Source organism: Chrysemys picta, chromosome 2 (assembly GCF_011386835.1).
Source record: "Chrysemys picta bellii isolate R12L10 chromosome 2, ASM1138683v2, whole genome shotgun sequence".
NCBI classification, from domain to species: domain Eukaryota; kingdom Metazoa; phylum Chordata; order Testudines; family Emydidae; genus Chrysemys; species Chrysemys picta.
The window spans coordinates 84,342,381-84,367,299 of NC_088792.1; the positions used below are offsets into that span (position 1 = coordinate 84,342,381).

General features: G+C 42.8%; 1 protein-coding gene across 2 annotated transcripts in view; it reads right to left on the minus strand.

The window, feature by feature from the left end:
* The window catches only part of LIMD1 (LIM domain containing 1), a 56,552-nt gene extending 35,010 nt beyond the window's left edge, over positions 1–21,542 (minus strand). The window contains exons 1-3 of one of the 2 annotated variants that reach the window (XM_005278607.4): positions 21,403–21,542; positions 19,090–21,026; positions 6,026–6,127 (exon numbers count right to left, since the gene is read on the minus strand). In XM_005278607.4, coding sequence (XP_005278664.2) covers positions 6,026–6,127; positions 19,090–20,593 — 1,606 coding nt within the window. In that variant the 5' untranslated portion in view covers positions 20,594–21,026; positions 21,403–21,542. Of the gene's footprint in view, positions 1–6,025; positions 6,128–19,089; positions 21,027–21,325 lie in introns of both variants that reach the window. The other variant, XM_005278606.4, reaches the window with a different exon arrangement.
* Positions 21,543–24,919: the final 3,377 nt, after the last annotated feature.

The following is a 24,919-nucleotide window of genomic DNA, read 5'->3' on the forward strand; positions in this document are numbered from 1 at the left end:
GTTTCAGAAACAGAATTCAGCAAAACTTGTGCGAACCCCCAGAATCACAGGCATACCAACAAAACATACAGCTACACCTCATCACTCCAATATGTAAGCATGCTAAGAAAGTTATTGATGAAGTAGCTCTTTGTGCCTACATTTTGGAGCCAAAGACATCTCTACACAGCAGCTGGAGGTATAATTCCCAGCAGGGGCAGATAGCTCAGCTTGACCTAGCACACTAAAAATAGCAGTGTGGCTGCGGTGGCTCCGGCTTGCTGCCAGAATACGTACCCAGGGGGTCAGGTGGGATTGAATTTGGGCAGGTAGATATTTTTAGCATGCTAGCTCAAACAGAGCTAGTGCTCCTACATCTACTTGAGCACTGAGCTGGAAATTACACCTCCAAACTGCTTTGTAGACATTTTCTAAATGTGAATTTCTTCCAGTGTAAGTTTGTTTGGCAGCTTTGAGGTTTGTAGGATGTGTGTGTGTGTGAACAAGCCTCCTCTGAGGGCCTGCTTCCAAGAGTTCCCCTTAAATACCATTACTACACCCAACCCTGCAAACACTAGAACATATACATAACTATATTCATGCGAGTCGTCCAAGCAAATGCTATTTAAGTGAGCACAGCATACAGGACTGAGGTTTTACTGAGTAACTGCTATACTGTATAAAATGAGCCAAATTATACTCTTACTTACATTTGTATAAATCCAGGATAACTCCCCTGAAGACACTGGTCAAACTCCAGATTTATACAAGTGAAACTGGGAACAGAATCTGTGTCAGTGGGGTCTGATCCTGCTCCCACGGAAGTCCATAGGGGTTTGGCCATGGACTTCAATGGGAGCAGGAACAGGCCAATCTTGTTTTTCTAGAATGGCTAAGAACACGATTAATGTTTATATTTGGTGATGTAAAGGCCCTTGAAAATCTCTTCAACTTTTTATTGATTCTAAAATAATTCTGAGCAATGCACACAAAAATACTAACAAACAGAAACACCAAAACAAACATGAAAAAATAGAGCTAATACTTCTGAATTAAAATGAGTATTAAGACAGGAAAGAGAATGGAACTACGTTAGCAACAACATGTAATGTTTAAAGTGTGTTTCCTTTCCTCCGTTACAACAAATCAGCCAGGGAAGTAGTTACTTTGACCTCCAAAGCATGTCCAGTTTTGTTTGTTTGCTGATGACTAGCATGAAAGGAAAAAAAATCAAACACCCCTCAAAGGTATAATAAAGATTCTTAAAAAAATAAAAATAAAAAATAAAAAGAGCCACACCTATGGCAAGCAACCAAGCAGTAGGAATTTACTGAAACTCCATCCAATGTGGGCAGCTGAAAGAAAATGAACCAGATTCACCCCTGGCACCTGTGAGGCTGGATGGATGGGCAGTATCTTTTCACCCCGAGGAAAGGCAGACAGTGGAACCCATGGCCCCCCCAGCCTCAGGGTTTACACTGGGCGGGGGAGGAAGGGGAGGGTCTATATTCCAGGTCCCCTACCAGCAGAAGTTCCCTTATTGTTGTGCTGATTCAGCACATCTTCCATCTGGCCCAGTCCTTCCTGGTTCCATTTGCTTTGTGGGGTACAATGGCTAGCTCTCTCCAGCAGAGCAAGTATCGCAGGCAGCTTGTGTCTTTATGTCTATCACCAACGGGCATGGCCCTCCATTTGACTTCCAACAGTTTGTGCTAGCAGAACTAAAGGGTGAATCTGGCTGAATAACTAAGGGGCACAGCCTTCTCACTCTGTGGGCCTATCACTAAATCCCTCTAATGATAGCTACATGGACAGCGGAACAGAACCCTACCCAAGGCCAATGCTGCCTATCTACTAGTGCAGAATTATACGCACGGAATAGGCCAAATTCTGCTCCCAACCAATGGGGATGCACTGGCGTAAATGAGGAAAGGATTAAGCTCACCATGTGTAAATCATACATCACAGGCAACTACAGGTCTATGTCAGCTGATTGTATCTAATTATAACATCTGGCATAAAGCCAGACTAAGACAGGAATGCCAGTCTATTACATTTCCTAGTATAAGCAAATGGATTTCTGGAGGTCTGTTACGTTCCTCATTTTTGACATTAGTCAGAACGTGTTTCCTGTAATGTATTAAGTTCTAGTAAGAAAATAAAAGTTTCTATCCGCTTGCTGAAGCGAGTGAATAGCTACTGGATGCATAACATGTGAAAATGTGGCCTTGGAATTATGGGTTTGATGCCCTGGTCTCCCCACATGCGGAAATATATTTTAGTGAGGGCTCCCACTAGTAGCTTTCCATATGAAATCCTTTGCACTGATTCCTGTCCAGGGTGAGTCTTTGGCTACAGCATAGGCAGGTAGAAGCAGTCTATCCCTTGCTGGATTCCAGGCATAGATAAATCCACCTACATGGTCTATTCTGAAATGCAAATAATTTTATCTTGCATTGAAACATGTTGAAAATAAAAGGGCCTGCATTTTAGGATCAGCAGTTGAAGCAAATAGTCACTCTTACAGTCCAGAGGGACAAAAGCAAGCCCACCCTGCAGCACATTTGGAAAATGGCTTAACCCCGATTCCTGTTTCCACTGGGCTAGAACAGATGTAAACAGAAATAGAAATAGAAATAACTACTTTTAAGCCTTTAATGCCGGTCTCCTTATTAATAGGATACAAGTAACTCTAAAATGATGATATAATGTCCATATTTATTGAGCAACAGTTGCACAGTGGTAATTCTGGAAGCTCAGGACAGCCAGACCTCGCTACTGGAAAATAAAACTCCAGCTATGCAAATGCACAGTGTGGTTTTTACTGTTGCAAAATACACCATAAGGAGCTACATTTCTAAATACATCCTAGCAGCTCCAGGGATATATAATGGACAGAGCACAGGCTTTAGAATCAAGAGAACGGTGCTAGTCTTAGCTTCCTGTGTGTTCATGGGAAAGTCACTTAGTCTTTCTGGGCCTGTTTCTCCATCGGTGAAATGGAGCTAATGCAAATTACGAGGGCTGTCGATTAATCGCAATAAACTTACATGATTAACTCAAAAAAATTAACTGCAATTAAAAAAATTAATTGCGATTAATCGCCCTGTTAAACAATAGAAAACCAATTGAAATTTATTAAATATTTTGGATGTTTTTCTACATTTTCAAATGTATTGTTTTCTATTACAACACAGAATACCAAGTGTACAGTGCTCACTTTATATTATTATTTTTTATTACAAATATTTGCACTGTAAAAATGATAAACTAAAGAAATAGTATTTTTCAATTTACCTCATACAAGTACTGTGGTGCAATCTCTATCATAAAAGTAACTTACAAATGCAGATTTTTTGTTACATAATTGCACTCAAAAACAAAACAATATAAAACTTTAGAGTCTACAAGTCCACTCAGTCCTACTTCTTGTTCAGCTTATCGCTAAGACAAACAAGTTTGTCTACATTTACGGGAGATAATGCTGCCTGCTTCTTATGTCTGCCTGCTTCTTAATGCTGCCTGCTTCAATGTCACCTGAAAGTGAGAACAGGCATTTGCGTTTTGTAGCCAGCGTTGCAAAGTATTTATGTGCCAGATATGCTAAACATTCATATGCCCCTTCATGCTTCGGCCACCATTCCAGAGGACATGCTTTCATGCTGATGATGCTCATCAAAAAAATAATGTGTTAATTAAATTTGTGACTGAACTCCTTGGAGGAGAATTATATGTCTCCTGTTCTGTTTTACCCGCATTCTGCCATATATTTCATGTTATAGCAGTCTTCAATGATGACCCAGCACATGTTCATTTTAAGAACACTTTCACAGCAGATTTGATAAAACGCAAAGAAGGTACCGATGTGAGATTTCTAAGGCTAGATACAGCACTTGACCCAAGGTTTAAGAATCTGAAGTGCCTGCCAAAATCTGAGAGGGACAAGGTGTGGAGAATGGTTTCAAACGTCTTAAAAGAGCAACACTCAGATGCAGAAACTACAGAACCCGAACCACCAAAAAAGAAAATCCACCTTCTGCTAGTGGCATCTTACTCAGATGATGAAAATGAACATGCGTCTGTCCTCTCTGCTTTGGATCATTATCGAGCAGAACCCATCATCAGCATGGACCCATGTCCTCTGGAATGGTGGTTGAAGCATGAAGGGACATATGAATCTTTAGCACATCAGGCACGTAAATATCTTGCGATGCCGGCTACAACAGTGCTATGCGAACGCCTGTTCTCACTTTCAGGTGACATTTTAAACAAGACATGGGCAGCATTATCTCCTGCAAATTGTAACCAAACTTGTTTGTCTGAGCAATTGGCTGAAGTAGGACTGCGTGGACTTGTAGGTTCTAAAGTTTTACATTGTTTTATTTTGAATGCAGTTATTTTTTGTACATAATTCTACATTTGTAAGTTCAACTTCTATTATAAAGAGATTGCACTACTGTATTTGTATAAGGTGAATTGAAAAATACTATTTCTTTTGTTTTTTACAGTGCAAATATTTGTAGTAAAAAATAAATATAAAGTAAGCACTGTCACTTTGTATTCTGTGTTGTAATTGAAATCAATATATTTGAAAATATAGAAACATCCAAAAATATTTAAATAAATGGTATTCTATTATTGTTTAATTGCACAATTAATTTTTTTAATCGCTTGACAGCCCTATAAATTACTTGCCTCTCCATATGCATTGTGAAGCTTAGTTCATTAGTGTTTGTAAAACACTCTGGAGAGCCTCAGATGGGAAGTATTTAGAAGTGCAAAGCTATTATTGTTATTATTCGTAGTCAAAACACTACTAGCACCATAACTTTGCACAGCACCTTATGGAGATTATTAAAATAAAGCAAATTCTGGCTCACTACCCCCACTCAAAGAACTTAACAGTCTAAATCAAACAAACATGGAACATGAGACTAGACAACGGAAGGAGGTTGCAAAAGCAGGGATGATGATTAAAAGAGATGAGTATTTTTGTTACATACTACAGAGTTAGTGAAGGTGAGTTCTTAGGGTAAAAGTCGTCTTCCAGTCCTGTGAAGTCTATGGCAGGAATCAAGGCAAGACACATGGGTTTTGGGGAGGGATTTATAGGAAGATAGCAAATATGCTTGGTACACAGGAAGGAGCAGAGTGAAAGAAAAGGCATGAACACGGGTGTGGGAGAGAGGAGGCAGAGAGTAGAGGGCAGGGTTTATGAATAAAGTGACAGTAGTTCCATTATTTCTTCATAGTGGCCCATTTATCTCCAAATGGCAATGGTCAGTCATTTCAATTCCTAATCCATTCTGGGAACCAACATACATATGGGTCGTACTATGGAAGTGCAGCATATATCCTGCCATCTGTGTAACATAACAAGACATAGCATGGGCACAACTGAAACCAGTTTAATAACCAGGTCAGGGATATAAAAACTTGACTGAGACAAAGTGACGTTAGAAGGCAAATTAGCTCCCATTCTAAAAAGCTGTGTTTACTTTATGATGCCTATAGCTATACATAATTTAATTTAGTACCCAATCCTGCTAGCCCTTCACATGCAGAGCTCTCATATCTGGTCCTCAGATTGTATAGTCTTCTGGGCAGGGAATCTGTCTTAGAGACACTGAGATTTTAAGGCCAGAAGGGATCATAGGATCATCTAGTCTGACATACATAACTCAGGCCATGGAATTTCCCCAGTCATTCCTGCATATAGTCTTCTAGGTCTATGAAGTTCCGTGCATAAGATACAGCTGCATTGGTAGATAACAGGCACTTACAAATACCCACAGGGCTTTTTCTTGCTTTACATACCATATAGTAGAAGGCAGGCATAACCCAGAACACCTAATCTAAATGACATGCAAGAACTAATGTGAAAAAGTTGAGCTGCAACAGAATCCATCAGGTACATACAACCTGCCATGTAAATAAATAACTACACCATATGTTTTTAAACGATCTGAAAACCCATTTGTGGTAAAGCTCCATTACCATGTGTATGCAATGTTTCCCTTTACTATATAGGCAAAGACACACTTACTGCATGCTCCACAGGTGAAGCAGCCATCATGGTAGAGATTCCCCATGGCTTGGCAAGCCTGGTTTGCTCCATACACACCTTGGCTGCACTTCACACAGGTTCCTGAAAATGAAATAATGACAAAGAAGAGAGATCAGAGGTAGAATCTATTAACATGACAAGTGCACGTAAAGGAAAGAGATGGCCTAGCTGCAGAGAATCTTTACCTGCGCCAGAAGCACTGGCTCATTAATATGTGCGTCTCGATTAACGAACAGCAGAAGTTAGACACAGTCATCATAGCAGGGGAAGCTAGGCGAATTCAGTGTTATACACCTTGCAAACCATTGTTAAAGGCTGATGCTATCATCAGATTTGTGGAGTGCACATCACTGTAAATAATGTGAAAGATTATCTCAAGACCCAGTTTCCTAGACTTATGCCCTTCCCTCCCCACACCCACCCTTTCCCAACCACCTCACACACACTATAAAAAAGAAAACTGCGGAAAGGCTTGAAGGTAGTGAAACTTGTTTGGTTGTTCAATGACAAATAGCTTTCACTACTTCAGTGTAGAATGTACCTTTTGATTGCCACAATGGCTTAAGGAAATGTAAAATGAAACTAGGATTCCCCTTTAATTGATCAATTTAAATTTTCATCTATTTCAGTTTACTACCACTTCTGATGAACATAAAAATCATGAGACTGCCTACTAATCCAGCCTCTAGACTAAACATCAAATCTACATCTCTTCCCTTTCCCAGATACCTTCTGAAAGGGAAGTCTCAATGTGAATATTATCTACATATCATGTATTCTGGGCCAGATCCTCCTCCTCCCTCTCCCCCCCCCCCACAGTTCATTTAAAACAATTCCATCTGGTGGAACAGATGTTTGCTGGCAATACAAGTAAGCTCGTATGGACTTGATTCTCAGAATAGCTAGTATGGACTTGATTCTTAGAATTGCCTGTGGAATGAAGAACAGCCAGTGCATGCACACACAGATTTAGCTTTAGGAGCCAAAACTCTACCTATATCTGTTGGCTCTGAATAAGATGATCATAATTACGATGGCTAGCCTGAGCTGGAGCACAAATCCACCCACATTCAGCGTGCTATTACAGAGGAAATGTAAAATGAAACTGAATGCTTTGACTGTGAGGGTGGTGGGGGCAACCTTTGCAAACCAGAAGGACTAGCCTGCGTCCTTGTCTTACTCGCTGAAGCAGGAGAATACGGGGGAGTAACCCCCACACCCTATTGCTCAGCCAAGACAGATCAACAGATCTCCAGATGAGCTCTGTTGCGAAGCAGCACCCCAGCTCTCCAAACACTCCCCACGGCAAGCAAGAGGTCAAAGAGGACGCAGAGACTTGGTTTTACTCCCTCTCACTGGCAAGAGTAGCTGGCCAGGCCAGGGGGAGGAGTAAACATCCTTTCAAGGGCAGCAGTAACGTACCGTCTCCCCACTCCAAGAAGCAAACAAGAGCCAGAGAGGAATAGCTCTGAAGCATGATGCCTCTTGGGGCAGAGCGGTTTATGCATTGCCCTTTGGTCAGCCCTGTGCCTAGAGGGACAATGTAGCCCCAGGCAAGTAATTTGTAGATGCGTTTACCTAGCTGTTTAGTGAAAAATGAATTATTATTTTTATTATTTATTTTTATTGCTCTGTATATAACAGTTTGGGCAGGCAAAAAAAGGACACGGCCTTCCACAAAGAAGTCTACTATTGAAGGCTCCATGCATGAGCAGTCCCACTGAACATCAACGAGGCTATAATAGCATGGAACTGCAGGAATGAGGCCCTGAATAGACACAGCATAGTAAGAGATGGCAATGTGGGAGAGGGGAGTGTATAGGAGGAAGAGGAAGACTATAGCAAGGAAAGATTACAAGATGTACTTGAGGTTATGTCAGACCCCTTTTAAAAATTAATATATTTCAATTTGGGGCAGCGCCCAGTGATAGCTGGACTTGGCCTTGTATCTTCCTTGAGAGACAGACATTGCCTCACAAGCAATAAAAACCTAAAGTTGGTCTGCTTTGCGCTCTCCCTGCAGTCACAGAGAAAGGGTAGCCTAGGCCATGTTTAATGACTGCCTACCACACTTGGCCCCTGTTTGATTTCCAAAGAAACCGTTTTTGATAAGGAAAAGAGATTACAATTAGATCTATTTCCATGAGCCAAGTATTACTGAGGCTTCTCTCCTTCCTTAGTCTAAAATGAACATGGCAATAACGGGACCAGAAATTCTGCAACTGAATGGGAATTTTACTCGTTACAAATTATTGCTACTTTCCTATGTTCAAAAACAGCACAAGCATAACAGAGGGCTGGGATGATGCACAGCAAATTACATGTTTTGAGGGAAGGGGCAATCACCCTTATCAATTTCCTTCACGGTTTTTGAGTTGGAATATTCCTCGCTCCTCTAATACTGTATAAACTCCACAATGAAAGGCAGACTGACAGAGAAGGGGATGTTATTGTCTCAAAATAAATATCAAGTGGAGCTAGCTTGTCTGTGCTAAGCATTATCACATGATCACCAAAGACCAGTTTTAATGCAGAATCAGGCTCAAATTATCTGAAAAATTAGCAGTCAACATTTTCAGCAGGGCCAGCTCTGTTTCCACAATGTTGTAATCTATGTTTACTTCACTTATCTTTACTCTTAACCAAGAGAGGTTGTACAGACCTGGGGCTGATTTCTGCCTCTGCACTGACCTGCTAGGTGATCATGGGAATGTCACTTCACCTTCCTATGACTCTGTGGCCTGGTCTACACTGGGAGGGAATCAATCTTAAGTTAAGCAACTTCAGCTACGTGAATAACATAGCTGAAGTTGACGTACTTAGACCTACTCACCGCAGTGTCTTCACTGTGGTGAGTGGGCTGCTGCCGCTTCCCCTTCGACTCCGCCTCTCGCTCCGGTGGAGTACAGGAATCTAGACTAGACGCGATAAATTGACCCCCGCTGGATCAATTGCTGCCCACCGATCCGACGGGTAGTATAGACATACCCTGTTTCTCCTTCCCCCTTTGTCTGTCTGATCTATTCAGACTGTAAAACTCTCTGAAGCAGATACTGTCTCTTACTATACGTGTGGATAGTGCCTAGCACAGTGAGGTCCTGGCTTCATTTGGGGTCGGTAGGCACTATTGACATAACTGATTACATAGCTGATTTAAGGTTCCAAACTAATTTTAAGTGACTGAAAGGTCTGGTCCATGTTAGGACAAAACTAAACTATCTGCAACAGTGTCCAAAAGGCGTTGTCAAGTACTGCTCTGGCAGAACCATGCTGGCTATGGATTTTAGCAAACATTTCTACAAGTTTTCATCATTCCGTGGTAAAAATGCCTGAGACCTGTCTACAGCTACACTTGCACTGTTGCTGAAAAGCAGATACTAATCTTCCTACTACATAGTATCCATGAGTATGCAAAGCACATTACAACGTGTTAGTTTTCAGAGTTCTAGCCTGTTACAAAACACAGTTCCAAACCCTAGTGTGGTCAGATCCAAAGAGCAGAACTGGAAAGAATCCAATCATAAGACTGAGAAGAATAGAAAGCTATTCTACTTGTCCAAGTGTGGTCTGAACAAACACACCAGCTGGTTATGGATCCACACCAACATGCCAATCATTTGGCAAAACTTTTTGGATCTTCTTAAACAGAGAGCACAGCTATTTTAGATATTTATGAAAATATGCATTATCTGAAAGTAAAACAGGATGGAGAGAGAGAGAGAATGGAAGATAAGCTAAGTTTTGTAGGCATTTGGGGCATAAAAAGAGGAAAACCTGACCTTTCAAATGCATATATAGCAAGTCAAAGTCTGATACAACCCAACATTTTGTCCTGTCATCTGACATACATAGCTCAAAGCTGATTTGTAAGATTCCCTCCTGCCTAGAACCAAGGATGCCAGAAAGCAGGAAAACTACAGATTTTGCAGTTTTAAGATTCTTCCATGACAGTTACTGGTCTTTTTGCAGAATCTATATATTTATTTTATTTAAAAGGTGCCTAACTTTTGCCCTTGTACATGCAAATGTACTTTTTCTCCATTAAACCTCCAGAACGTAATTTCTTCCTCTCCAGAAAGTGCCCAGACACTCAATATGAATTAGTAGTAACAACAACTACAATTCAGAGATTTGTTAGTCTCTAAGGTGCCACAAGTACTCCTGTTCTTCTTAATTCAGAGAGGGAAGACATCTGTAATTCACCTCACAGGCCAAGTCTCCTGAAAAGTACTAAAATAGTTTTAGCCAAATTATGCCCCACCCTGATGGAGCCATCTGTGCTGCTTAATTGCCTGAATTGCTTAACACCTAATGCACCAGGCATGTAGGACAAAAACATACCTTCCTTGCTGCATCATGTAATGGATAGATCTGTGTGAAAGTGCCAATGGTCCAATGGAATGTTGGCACACAGTAGAACACAGCAGCTATTTAATTTTCTGCAAGGCTGTCCCTAGCCAAATGATAGCAGCACAAGAAAAGTGACCAAATACATCTGTTAGTCTTTAAGGTGCCACCGGACTCCTCGTTGTTTTTGTGGATACAGACTAACACGGCTACCCCTTTGGTACTCACCATCCAGTTCATTTCACAGAGTTGCTGAATTCCAATCCTAGCCAGTGCTATTTAAATGCTGCCATTACCATGATCAGTGACAACCTATCACACTACAGACCCCAAGGTTCTTTTAAAAACAAAACAAAAAACACATTGGGCCAAATTAAACCTTGGCATAATACACTGACGTCAATGGTATTACTCCAGGGATGGGTGTTCACTTCTATCACTATGCTAAGGTGGTATTAGCAATGTATTTTAGAAAGCCTTTACCTCCCATTTTAACCTGACCCCTTCCTAAAAAAAAAATAAATACAGAATTAATTATAATTTTTACCGAACACTATTCAGTCTCTACAACCCTCCCAGCTCACCCCCTATTGCCATGATGAACCTGCTCTTTTAGGCCTGCTCTATGCTAGAACAAACCTATTGCTGATGACAGGCACCACCAACATGTATGCTGAGCTATTGCTGATCACAGGTTAATTGCCAGAGGAGAGCAGTACACACAGTGTTCAACTCCATTTCAGAACTGTAGTTATGCCCTGCTCCAAGCAACTCCAGTGTTTTGTAATGCTGCTGAGCGTGCTTTCTACTGGCCTACACTTACAGTTTAACGGTCATCACCATAGGTTTAGCTACATGTCACTGACGCTCACCAGCAGCAACAAGGAAATTTCCTACTATAGATCAGGCCTGAGTAAAAGTGGAGATATCTTATTCCTCAACTTCAAGCGTAAGGCTGAATACTGTATATATGCTTATGTTTCTAAAATGGGGGTCTTGGTAGGATGCCTGTATTCTGCATTTGGATGCTCAGACCTGCACATTATTTAGGCAAGCAAGTGCCAACCTGAGCATCTAAAAACACAGGATGAAGATGTTCTATTAAATTATCCACATCTGAAAATCAGGCAACACGCCTTTAACCCTGCACAGTGTATTATTAAAATGTACTCTAAGATATCCCTTTCGTCAGCACTGACGAGCCTGAAAAATCACATATGTGAAGTGCTAGCAAGTTCACACTCAAGTGCACTGGGAGAATGGTAGCCATATTTGGAAAGGGAAAGGACATAAATTGCTGATTTCAGTTTCTGCTTCTAGGGCAGCTTGCCTCTGAACAATAGGACAAAGAAGTCACTGTTCCATTTAGCATCATGTGGAAAGCAACTGCCCCAAGTTACATCTGAAGCTCTAAACAACAGGACCTTTGGAGCACAGCTGGGACTGAAAACAAGCCTTGCGAGGTCTGTCCCAGCTCTTATACTTGGTTTCTTCATTTTAATTCATCAGAAATGCTGCCACCGGAAACAGCCCAGGCTCACATGTCCAGCAAGTCAGAAGAGATCCCAGAGCTGTCGGAAGCAGAATCTGATCCTCTGGTATCATCCAAAATGTCAGTCCCAGCCACTAAGTTCAACAACTGGATTTCTGTTTGCCACAAATTTCAAAGTCTAAACAACATTTTCTCCTCCAAACTTTGCTACTTCACTTCTAATTCCTTATAATCCCTAATTTGCTAAGAATTCAATGAAATGATGCTGAATGATAGCATTCTGTATGACTGATTGGGACATTACACCTCCATCCACCAGAGTCTGTTCAGCTGAAAAGCAATAAGACCTTTTGGGACATAGAGTCCAAATCAAAATATTTCACTGCCACATTTACATCTGTGCCCACCTGTACTTCCTCAGCAGGAAGCCTAAGCCACAGAGGGGAGAATGTGAGGATGTGATACTTTGGTTCAGACAATAGGCCACATTCTGCCATTTCACCGATGCAGTCCCTGATGACGAGGAGACAGCGTGGGCATGACTCAGGGTAGACTTGGGTGCTACAAGTCCAAAGTGACATAATAAAGACACTTTACTGGGTCAAAATCTGGGGTTGGTATTTAGCAATTGTGTGGATCTTATTCTTCTCATTTACTCTTTATAACCCTTGACACCTACATTTGCTTCTGATAACTAATTTCATTCTTCACCAGCAGTTTTAACAGTTATTAATGGCTGTAATTCTTGAAGCAACATATTAACTAAAGCTTGTTTGTGGTCCCTCCTTATAGCTGGCTAGATTTATGTGGAAGAAATTAGTCACATTTGGAAAGAAAAATCAAGTTGTTTTCATCTAAATGTCTCCAATACATTGTCGGTATGTTCTTTCCCATATATTTGCACCCAAGAGCTACAAGTGTCATGGTATTGCTTTTTGTGTCAAGGTCCAGAGTAACTCTGCCCCACCTTTCTTCTTATGTTGTTCCCATCTCACCCCTATGCTCCACCAATTATGACAGTCTTGACTGCTGCCTGGCCACTACTGTCTTCTCATTCTCCCTCCTGAAAACCCATTTCTACCATGAGGACCACAAGAACTAAGTCAATAACACAACATATATATATATATATATATATATATATATATTATAAAAAAAAGAAAGGAGGGACACACCTTGCTTCCTCATGTTGCGCACATTCCCCTTCCCAAGTAACTCTAATCTTATTCCTCTAACTCCTGACCTTCCCCATACCCCAATTCTGTTTTGTGGTTGCACATTTCACGGAGTCGTGGCTACGTTAGAACATACCACCACCACCTATAGGTCTTTTATAGCACTTTTCATCAGTAGATCTCAAAGTGCTTTACAAAGGAGGCCAGTACCATTATCATTGTTAGCTCTTTGGGGCAGAGGCCTATGTACTGAGAGGTGCTTGGCAGGCCTCTGAGTGCTACAAAACAACAGTTAACAATAATACTCCTCAAAGAGCTAATTTCCAAAGCAGGGGGGAGGCTCACGTGACTAGTGAGTGCTTGGCAAATGCGGCTGCATACCTGTTCAATTAGCACTCAAGTGGTTGGCGCAAGTCTGCTAACTGCCCATGCAGATAATTGTGTATGCAAAGAGGAAACAGGTCACTACATGCAATTTTTCCACATTATCCATAGTCTGTGCATTTGTGAAAACTTGGTCCAAGGTGTTTAAAGCCCCTAGGCCTGATTCACTGTTATCCTACACCTTGTGGTGTCATTTACTCTTGTGCAAAGTGAGCACAAAATGCCACCATTCTGATTTGGTGGCATTTTATACTCACACTGCACTGGTGTAAAAGACTACACCAAGTACAGGGCAGAGTGAATCAGGCTCCATATCTTTTGCAGGCTGGCCCTCACCACCACCGCTGTTGATCCTCAGTCACTGCTCTCTCTCCTGCTTTAAAATAGCCATTTTTATTTACAATGTCTAGTTCAGCTTCCAGGAGAGGGGAGGAGGGCCATATACAGCTTTAATCCTAAAGAGTCATATCCCAGGCAAATATTTATTCACTTGCTTCCTTGCATAGAGATAAGCTTTGTGTTGTCCACAAGTGTACTAATTCATGTTCTGAAACGAGGAAAGTTGGAAGAGTTACTGCACGATTCCACTCTTCCCGCCCCCCTCTCCCTGCACCGAACACATGAAACTTCTTCCAGCTTCAGAGCTTTTCCAGCAACAGGCATGCATCTACCAGGCAGAAATGAACACATTCAGATATTTCCAAAGAGAAAGCTGCCCTTATGTCCAGCCCACAAAGTTTGCATGTAAAAGAAACCTCAGAAAATTCTTCTGTTTTTACCTGAGGTTCCCATCACAGCAGCCCTCAAATGATGTTTTCAGCATCTGTAACATTTTGGTAGCAATACCAGCTATCGGATTGCAATGATTATCGCAATGAAACATCAAGTTCACTGCACAACTACCCTCTGCTCTGACAACTAATTATACCCATCTGCATGTGCCAAGATTCCAAGTCTCCACTTGGATTAAATGATTCATCTTGAGTTCTAATTTGGTGAAAGGAAAAATCCTCAAACTCAACTACATGATCCACTCTGCTTGCCTGCTACAAAGCATCTCAATGTTCAGCTTCAAACTAGGATGCCTGGGGCTCTGATAAAATACCAACAGCTTATCAGCTCCACCCTGAGTAGTAATGAGAGGATTTAGACCTTAAAAATCTAAGAATCACTCATAATATGAAAAAACACATTGAGTTCGTTTTAAAACGCTACTGATAACCAGTGTCTTTAAAACACTAAGAGCCATATTTCCATCTATGGGCGCAAGAGGTACACTCATAATGGGTGCGCATACCTGTTTCACCTGCAAAAACCTGAGTTTGTACATGCAAACTGGGTAACTGCACATACAAATGGACAGTCAGGCACACTGGGCTTAATCATGTTCCACTGAAATCAACAGTAAAACGTCTTTGGCTTTAGTGGTGCATGATCTGGCCTGACTGTAACTGTATGATTTTTATTCAGAAGTCTGTGTTCTCTTACAACACAGTGGGCAAATGTACATTTCTGCAGTTCACCTGCTGTGCTCACACCTGAAAATCTGGCCTTAACTTTAGCTAGTGAGAGAAGATGAGGAAATTTGAAAGGAACCTAAGGAAAAAGTTAGGCACCCCAATACCACAGAAATTCATTCAATTCAGGCACCTAGCTCCCTCAGGCTTCCTTGACAATGGCAGTCTAAAACTTTAATAAAATCAAAGTTAATTTCCAGATCGGTCTCACGTGGACTCAGGGCTCTTTCTCCACTGTAGTAGAAACAGACCCCTCAAAGTTTTTTATTCCTAACCTAGAAGTTGGATAAAAGCCTTTGATTTTGACTGTACAGACAACCCCTCAGATTCCTTATGTCTCTTCTGAAATACTGCATAAGCCATTGCAGTGAAGTCAGCATTTCAGAAAACACTCTTAACACAAACAAAAAAAAGCCAAAAAAGCTCTAGCGACCCAAGCAGGACTCATTTTTCTGACACTGCTTACACGTATGTATTATTCAAAAATCCTGACTTCTTTGGTTCTTTCCTTCCTTTCCCATACCATATAAGGTTTGAGAAGCCAGAAGTATTTTGTATGGTAATCTGATAATCTTGTGTTGGATGATAACTAGACCGTTTGTTACTCCTCAGAGGAATCCTATCTATATTGGATTTAGTAGTTAAAATTAAAAAAAAAAGTTTACCAAAGTTGATTTTCACGCAATAGCAGATACAAAAATCTCCCTTGTTAGGAGCAGAGCTCTTTATTAAAAACATCCATTCCTGACAGAGATAGAATAAACGATAAATATTGTTTTTAAAAAAAATCTCACCTGTGTTTCCAATAGCATTTCAGATTACCAAACATGAAAGCATTTTCAGAAACAATCATTTGCACTTGTATCTCTAGCCAATTTCAATTCCTGGTTCTGAGGTAACAGCAGAGGTGTTGCATTTGAGTTCACAATAATGCAGAGGAACGTTTAAAACAAAACCAAACTGCTATTCTTTTTTTAAATCATTGTTACATAAAAATAATTCTTTTCAATACTAAGTTTTGGTAGCTTGAGGAACTGGCTTAGTGAAGAAACAGATTTGTAATACAGTACTTAGAATTTCTCAAGTCAACTCGTTGTATGCAACGTAGCTATAGCCATTTTGGTACCAGGTTATTAGAGAGACAAGGTAGGTGACGTAATCTCTTTTATTGGACCAACTTCTGTTGGTGAGAGAGACAAGCTTGAGTACCTCTTATGTGCTTCTCATCGACAGAAGTTGGTCCAATAAAAGAGACCACCTCACCCACCTTGTCTCTCTAGAGACAATTCAGTGCTTTATCCTTGAGTAATAGTATACTGAATGCATAAAAGTGAAAATGAGAGAGAGAGAGAAGAAAATAGCAATAGTTTATAATACTTCTATACTGCATCAAGTCTTTCAAAATTTTCCAGGAAGTCACCACTAAACCTCCCTTCATAAATCTTGGACTCAAAACTGCTTCAAATTCGATTTCTTCCCCTAGCATTTCTGCTCCCTTACACATGTTATTCTCAGTTGGCTGCATTGCCCATCCCTGTGTATAGCTTCCTAGTAGGAGTTTTTCACTGGAACCTAGTGGGAATTAAGGAGCCTCCATCTTTTTCCCTCTCCCAAGGATCCTGATAAAAATAATTCAGCGGACCCACCATACAGACCTCGTTGCATGTTACCAAAATATCATTACATCACCACATGCTTCCTGAAAGTTAAAAAGCACATACCTTGCATTACTGCCAATTTAAAAGGTGGTAAAAATCTAGTTATCCATTACATCCGTCTGCTCTGACATGCACCTACTTCCCATACACACATTAAAGTATGTATAGCCTAGCAGCTCCTCTGTTCACCCATTCAAACCAGCGTGAATCCAAAATCCAAGTAGCATCCTCTATTGAAGAGAATCTCACGGCTCAGTCAGTGGAGCATTCTATATTCAGAGTAGAGGAACGGTATTTAAAACACTATCCTCAAAAAGCAGCAAAAAGAACACAAGACACTGCCATGCAAAATGACTAAAGTAAAAAAAGAGTTTGTCAGATCATTGTCATGTGAAACAATAGGCATTTTACTCCATCTGCCCTTTCACTGGACTAAATTTGATTACAACTATACTCTCTATCAGGGGAACATCACATATTGATATTCTGGAATATATTTTCCATGCAGTTCTCAACTAACCATTGGGAGAAACAATCTATATGTCCTTCAGATACCACTATTGGCAGCTATTTAGCTTGCACAGTAGTTTATTGTGAAGTTCATAATAATGTTGGCAAGAATAGAGTGCTTAAGTATCATGGGTGTATACACTGCCTGTGCTGGCAGCAGCAATGGTGGCCTTCATGGAGCAGCAAGAGTTAGCCGAAAGCGTGAAGTCTTTCCCCTGGTTTGTGTTTGTAAGCCTGCACGGGATCAAGATGCACAGAGGTGAAAAATGTTACTTCATATTAGGAAGGAGAGTTCAAGCTACTGCTACATTTGGGATGTTCAACCCATGTATCTAAGGGCATATCTACACTACAAATTTAAGTCCGCATATAGCTGCCGCAGTAATTACTGTGGTTTTACATGTCTACATCCTCACCAGGAGCGCTTGCACCGATTTAAGAGGGGCAGTGTGGGGGGCTGAGAGCATGGACTCTCAGCTCTTGGTGGAGCTCACTGCTCCAAGCCCAGTTGTTGCCCCGGCTCCCAGCTCCAAGCCCAGATGACAGCCGGGCTCAGAGCGGGGACCTGAGAGCCCAAGCAGCAGCCAGGCCACCTAAGTTCCCTGTAAGCTGCGCAGCCGCACGGCAGCCTATTTAGTGCTGTGCAGGCGCTCAGGGAACCTGACTGGGGACTTGCTGCAGCCAGGGGAGGTGCACATAACAAAATTAATTCCGCACATGGGTGAGAAAAATTAGAAGGAACACTGCCCCACTCCCCATCCCCCCCAGGCACCCTGGAGTGACAGCCTGACCTGCGATCCCAGCAGGGGGTCCACAGCAGGGAGCCAACAGCCTTTCTTGTCAATTTCACGGCTCCAGTCAGGAGCCCTGAAATTGACAGTTATGACTGCCACAGCTGATCTAAGGAACACAGTGTCTACACAGTCACTGCAACACTTTACCACCACCAACATAGGCCCTACCACTCTCATGGAGGTGGAGTTATTATGGTGGTGTAGTAGGGCACTTACATTAGCAGGAGCAAGGCTATAGACACTGACATAACTGGGTCGACTTAAGGCATACATCAACTCAACTCTGTAGTGTGGGCTTGGCCTAAAACAGGGAAGAACAAAAGTCATACTGGACATGATCCTGCTTCGATTGAAGTTAATCACAAAATTCTCATTGACTTCAGTGGAAACAGAATCAGACCCACTCTTTCCAAGAACTGGGTAACAAGACTAAATATCCTCTATCTTGTTAAGCTACAACATGACTGAGAAAGAGAGAAAATATACTATTAAACTTGCCAACAGGTCATTGTCAGCCGATGATATCAAATGGACTGAAATCAGCAGAATATTTTAACTACTTATTCAGGTACCCTCAGATGTTAAGTTCTCCTTCTCTTTTCACTGCAAGATACAAGCATACCTTGCAGCACTGGACAACTTGTGGATCTGATCTGTAGAGTGCAGTACATTTATGGCCTGGTTTTCAGATGTGCTCATTCAAGTTGTTAAATAGCTGCAAGCCTTAGCCTTGTCCAACTTTTTGATCGATTAAAAAAAACTTTTAATTGAAGCTGAATCACACACATTCTTTAGAAAAGGAGGTAGTCTATTAATATCTTTAAAAGATGTTAAATTGCAATCAAAAATTAATTAAGATACTTCAAAAGTCATAACCCTTCCACCTCACCCTGCTCTCATCAGTCCCTCCTGAAGTTACTATGGAACCCTTGCTTTAAAACAAGTGAAATGGAAAAACGTTTCCTAGTCAAAATAATTTCTAGCCTCTGTAGTGACTGACATTTAAGTAAAAAAATAAACCACTGAAGGGGGGGGGGGGAGAGGGCAGGGGGAAAAAAAAAGTGTGTTTCCCTCCTAGTCTCTGAAGAAGTGAACCTTACAGCGGTTAATACTGTCAGATGCATTAATATAACTTACAGATTGCAATTTCAGATATATATACTTACCAAAGTAGTCAGCCTTGGGACGAGCATCCATCTCTTGCTCCAGACGCTGGGTAAGTGCTTCTAATTTTAATTCAGCTGTAGACGGCCCTTGTTCCTGCTGTGGAAGGAGGGTCTGACAGGGTAACTTTACTTTTGTAGAACTGGAATTTTCCTGGTGTCCTGAGTCATGCTGCAGACTGCTTATGCCCTCTTTAAATGGAGACCTTGGAGCATCAGAAATCATTGGCCCATGTGAAGCTACGCTGATGGAATCCTGCTCAGGACTTATGCCAGAGCCAGGACAATTAAGTCTGTGATTTTGACCATGAACTATGAAATGGGCTGTAGACTTGGGATAAGCACTGGCTTGCTGATAATCTACGCTTGGAGGCAATGGAGTAGGAGCTGAACTAGACGTGGAAGAACTAGAATTGTCATGGTACCATAACGAGTGGTCATGACTGGTTTTATGTGGTATGCCAGAAGGTAGCATCTCATTCTCAGGGTTTGGGCTAAATTGATCAGACAGACCTGAAAACCCTTGTGCAGGCAATGTTGATGGGGCTGAGAATGAGGAAGATCTCTGCTGTGAAAATCCCACTGCTGTCTCATCATCAAACCCTGTAGAAGTCGAAAAGGGGGTCAGAGTATGTGAGAAAGAGGAAGATCTCTGACCAGTTGAGTTTTGGTCATAGCCTCGACTGAGTCTGTTGCTTTCATTCCCATTTTCCTGGCTTCCATACCCACTTTCAGAAGACCTGCAGGAGCTCAGTGACTTCTGATGCTGGTAAGGCTGAGGATCAGCTTGGGTTTTTGTAGGACTCCTTGGTAGCTGATCACTATGATTAACATTGGATCGTAAACTCCCCAAACCAGATTTTGGGATGGAAAGCTTACCAGCATCTCCTCCCCAAGCAGGGATGCCTGCCTGATTCTCATTATAATGCTGTCCGTGGGGAAGAGAAGGAAAAGATGGCTTTGCAGTGCTGGGATTCACATGGGCTGCTCTGTGGAACCCATGTCCTTCAGAGACCTCAGAATCCCCCAGATTCTCTCTACCGCCATGTTCTTTGTTAGCTGTTTTGCCATCTTGGTATAATTTTGTTCGCTGCCCATCAGGAACAGCTTGTGGGTGATGTGGAAAAGCAAGCTGGTGCGCTGCACACACTGATGCTGTGGCCAGAGGAGGTTTGGCAATATTTTCTCCTGAATGCAATTTACTGGCCCCCGGAGCTACTCCAGGCACAGGATGGTTTGGAAGCTGCTGCTGGACACTGAAACTGGCCCCACCATTTAGAGAGCCAGAGTCAGCCAACATCAGCTCCTCTTCTTGCTGCTGCTGCTGTTTCTGGAGATGAATTTTAGCCATTTTAGTGGCAAAAACTCTCCTGGTTTCCTCAAATTCCGGGTTGTTGCCAACACCTTTGTCCACCCGAAAGAGTCCATCCTTGGAGGCTTCATACATATTGAGATCTTCTATAAATTTACTTGCCTCTAAGCCCAGATCATCATATTTATTATCCATTTTTGCAAATTCACTAGCCTCCCACTCCCACAGCTAAACTTAATGATGAAAGCTACAAGCCATACAGGACTGTAGGAGCGGTTAGTACTGAATCCACTTTACTTTGTGATCCTCAGCTTCACGTCCGCTCGGTCCTCGACTCAGAAAAAGGTTACACGAGTTTACGTGCTTTGTAAAAATAATCAATTTTCTTGCATATTCAAAAACTGAGAAAAACAAGCTTCAGGTTGTATCTCCCGGTAAGAACTGGGTCAGAAGCAGCCGTATCTTCTTACCATAAGATGCTAGAAATGCAGCTTCAATTTTTATTGTAAATCTGGGGGTGGGAGGAACAGCCCCCTCGAAGAAGCAAGATCTGAAAGGGCTCCAGGAGATTTCCAGTTCACCCTGCAATCAGGGCTTACTCAGCCTGAGCCCACTAGCAGGACGGAGGCTAGAAAAGAAAGAGAGAGTTTGTAAGCGTCTCATTGAAACAGGCTGCAAACCCCTTCCCTCCCCAGCGGGAGGCCCAGCCACGGGGGGAGCGCGCAGCGCCGGAGGGGCGAGCTGGGGTCAGGTCTCTCAAGCCGCGCGGGGCTGGGGGCCCCGTCCACACTCCCGGGGAAGTGGGGAGCAGCGGGATTGTCAGTCCCCGCCCAGAGGCCACGGGGAGGGGTCAGGGTCTCGCTGCAGGGGGGGGCTGCTGCCAGGAGCCCCGGGCATTTCCTGGGGAGGCGTCGGGGGGAACCTCACATAGCCTCTTCGCCTGCCCCGGCGAGGCGGCGGCTGCGGAAGTTTCTCGTGCGGGAGCGGGGGCCGGGCGGACTCACGCGGGCGGGGCGCTGCTCGGGCTGGGGCTCGCCGGCGGCCACTCTCCGTGACTCGGTGTCGCTTCTCTGCCCCGCCCGCGTGGCGGCCTCGCCCCCTTCCCGCGGGCGAGGGGCGGAGCCGGGCGAGCCCCGGGTGACGGTCCCGGGCTGGGGAGGGGGCGGTGGAGCAGCTGCTGCCTGTCGGCGCGGAGCCCCGCCACGGGGACGGACCCGCCCTGGCCCGGCTCCCCGCCGAGCCGGGACCCACCTGGCCGTGGCCTTTAGGCGCTGCTACCTCTCGCTGCGGCTGCCCAGTGCCTGAGGGCCCAGCGCTTTGCAAAGCCCCCCCCCCCCCCCCCCGGTACAGTTGGCGAACGGGGGTCGGGATTTGCTCACAATCCCCTCCTAGCACCTTTGGCCCCTCGCTCTGCAAAGCCTCATGCCCAACCCTCAGCGCCGGCCGGATGCGGTGCAAACTCTGGCCCCAAACCCCGCGGGTTACCCCGTGTAGTCAGACACCTGCATGGAGCGCCCACTGGCTTGGTGACTTGGAGGATGTAGAGACTCTAGTCACCCTCAAAGGGATATTTATTCAAAAGCAGTTTTCTTCTCTGCCTCCCTGTTAAAGCTGAGCATAAAGTTCTATTTTCTTTTTGCTGTGCTGTTTGGTGGTGGCAGCTTCCCTGAATAGATTAGTGCATAAGGACTTGAAAGTAAATTGACCTGAAACAAATATGACTAAACACAATTCAGGAATGGCTGGATTACAAACCCCGCAGTGGAATGTTTTGCTAAAATAAAAATAGAAGAACCCAGTGGTTGGGAAGAAGCATAGTATGGGCCCAATCCTGCTAAAATGCGCAACTTTCATAACTCACTAAGCAGCTACAGGGCCTGTTCAACAACTGGGGAGGAAAATACAGACCATCTGTTTAACTCTCAACAACCATTTGTGAACGCACAAAAACACCTGGCAATTGTCAATGCTTTTAGAAAGAAGTGGCATACCTTTTCTTTTTTTTTTTTCCTTCATTTTTGGCATAGGTATGCAGTTTTTCAATAATCCTAACTACCACCTACAGTCCTCATCATGGAACTCCACTGAAGTCCATAGGGCTCCAGGCGGACTTAAGGGTTTGCTGACCAGGAGCTCATTGCAGGATCAGGGCCTTAGGCCATGAACAGGCAACCACTTATGTACATTTGTAACTTTATTCACATGGGAAATTCCACTGACTTCTCAGATGAGTAAAGTTTGCGCTTGCATAAGTGTTTGCTATCTCGGGGTCATAGGCATGATCCAATGCAAGGTTCTGCTTGCACAGATCCAAAGATTAGAGGAGTGGTAAATAATGAAGAGGGTGCAAACAAACAATATAATTTTAATGTGGCTAAATGTAAGTGTCTATGGCTAAGAACAATGAACATAGGCCATACTTACATGATGGGGGACTTTATCCTGGAAATCAGTGTCTCTGAAAAAGATTTGGGGGTTGTGGTGGATAATCAGTTGAATGTGAGCTCTCATTGTGACACTGTTGGCAGAAGAGCTAATGCGACCCTGGGATGCAAGAATAGGGGAATCTCGAGCAGGAGTAGAGAGGTTATTTTACCTCCGTTTTTGGCACTGCTGCAGACACTGCTGGAATATTGTGTCCAGTTCTGGTGTCCACAAGTCAAGAAGCATGTTGATAAAATGTTGAGGGTTCAGGGAAGAGCCCTGAGAACAAACAAAGGATTACAAAGCATTCTTATAGTGATCCACTTAAGGAGCTCAATATATTTAGCTTAACAAAGACTTGATCACAGTTTATAAGTACCTACATTGGAAACAAATATTGGATATTGGACACTTCAGTCTAGTAGAGAAAAGTATAATACAGTCCAATGGCTGGAAGTTGAAGCAAAATAAATGCAGACTGGAAATAAGGTGTACATTTTTAACAGTAAGGGTAATTAACCATTGGCACAATTTACTCAGGGTTGTGGCAGATTCTCCATCACTGGCAATTTTGAATCAAGCTTGGATGTTTTTCTAAAAGATCTGCTATAGTTCCAACAGGAATTGTTTTGGGGGAGTTCTATGGCCTGTGTTATGCAGGAGATCAGATGAAATGGTGGCAATGGTCCCATCGGGCCTTGGAATCTAGGAATTGTGGGATGAGACCTTTACTTACTTGGGTTGGTTGGTGTTTTTTTTGTTTTGGTTGTTTATTAACCTTGAATGTTTCAGGAAACCTGGCTGCAAAATGTTTGCAAAACTACAAGATACAGCAAATAATGAAACACACTGAGGAATATTCCACAATGTGCACTGTTCATGCTGGTAGTAGTGAAACAGCCCTTAGGGATGTGGTCAAATCATTTCCTTCTCTGCAAAACGAGTCAGGGGAGAGACAAAAATCTCTGTTTATTTTTGCTCTCTTGTGTATTTTATATTTCACACATACACTTGCTTTCCTTTCACAGCATAATTATTGCACTCAAGCCAAACGCACATGACTTAGTCTATGATTAATCATTCAGAAGCCTTGAAGGGGGGGAATTCCTACTGAACCATTGAAGGAAAAGGAAAAAAACTCAAACACCTGCTTTCCTCCTGGTGGTATTTGTTTAACAAGAAAATAGCTGTGCAGGACTTTTTGCAAGCCTGTACTTGAGAGACAGACAGGCAGTTTGCAACGTGATTGCTTCACTTTAAAATAAATTGCTGGGTCCACAACATGATGGGGCCAACTCTGCCCCTGCCCCCCGCCCCCGCTGGCCAAAAAAAAAGAGAGAGAATCACATTAAAAAGTTCTGTTCATTTCTCAGGATTATTAATGTTATATATTGATGGCTTTCTAATATATTCTATGACGATTATTATTTGTATTATACTAATGCCCCAACTGAGATCAGGGCCCCAGTGTGAAAGGCGCTGTGCAAACACATAGTGAGAGACTGTCTAGCTCATAGTATACATAGAAAGGACAGACAAAGGAAGAATTATCCCCAAGTTACAGCTGGAAAGCTGAGACAAGTGAGATTAAGGCTCCCATTGGGCTCTACCTGCACAGAGCTACTTGCAGGATGGGGGCTTAAGCAACTCAAGGCTGTGGAAGTAAATTAGTGACTGGGGGAAACTGAACTCAGAGCACCTGAGTCCTACTCCAGCACCTTAACCACAAGTTTACCCTTCTCATACTATGCTATACCCATAGAAATGTTTTCTTCATTGGGGAAAACAACTCCTTTTAGCGCTAAATTCTGTCCTCAGATATGTTTAATATCCCATAAAAGTCAATGTGAGCTGTGCATGTATGAAGGGAGAATTAGGCTATGTACACACTACAGTTTATATCAGTATAAGTCATGTCGCTCACGGGTGAGAATAAGTCACCCGCCTGAGCAACCTAAGTTACACCGACCTAACCATCAGTGTGGACAGCGCTATGTCAGCGCAGAGAACTTCTCCCGTCAACACAGTGGCCGCCGCTTGCGGGGCCTGGAGTAATTAAGTCAATGGGAGAACTATTTCCCATTGGCTTAGAGTCTC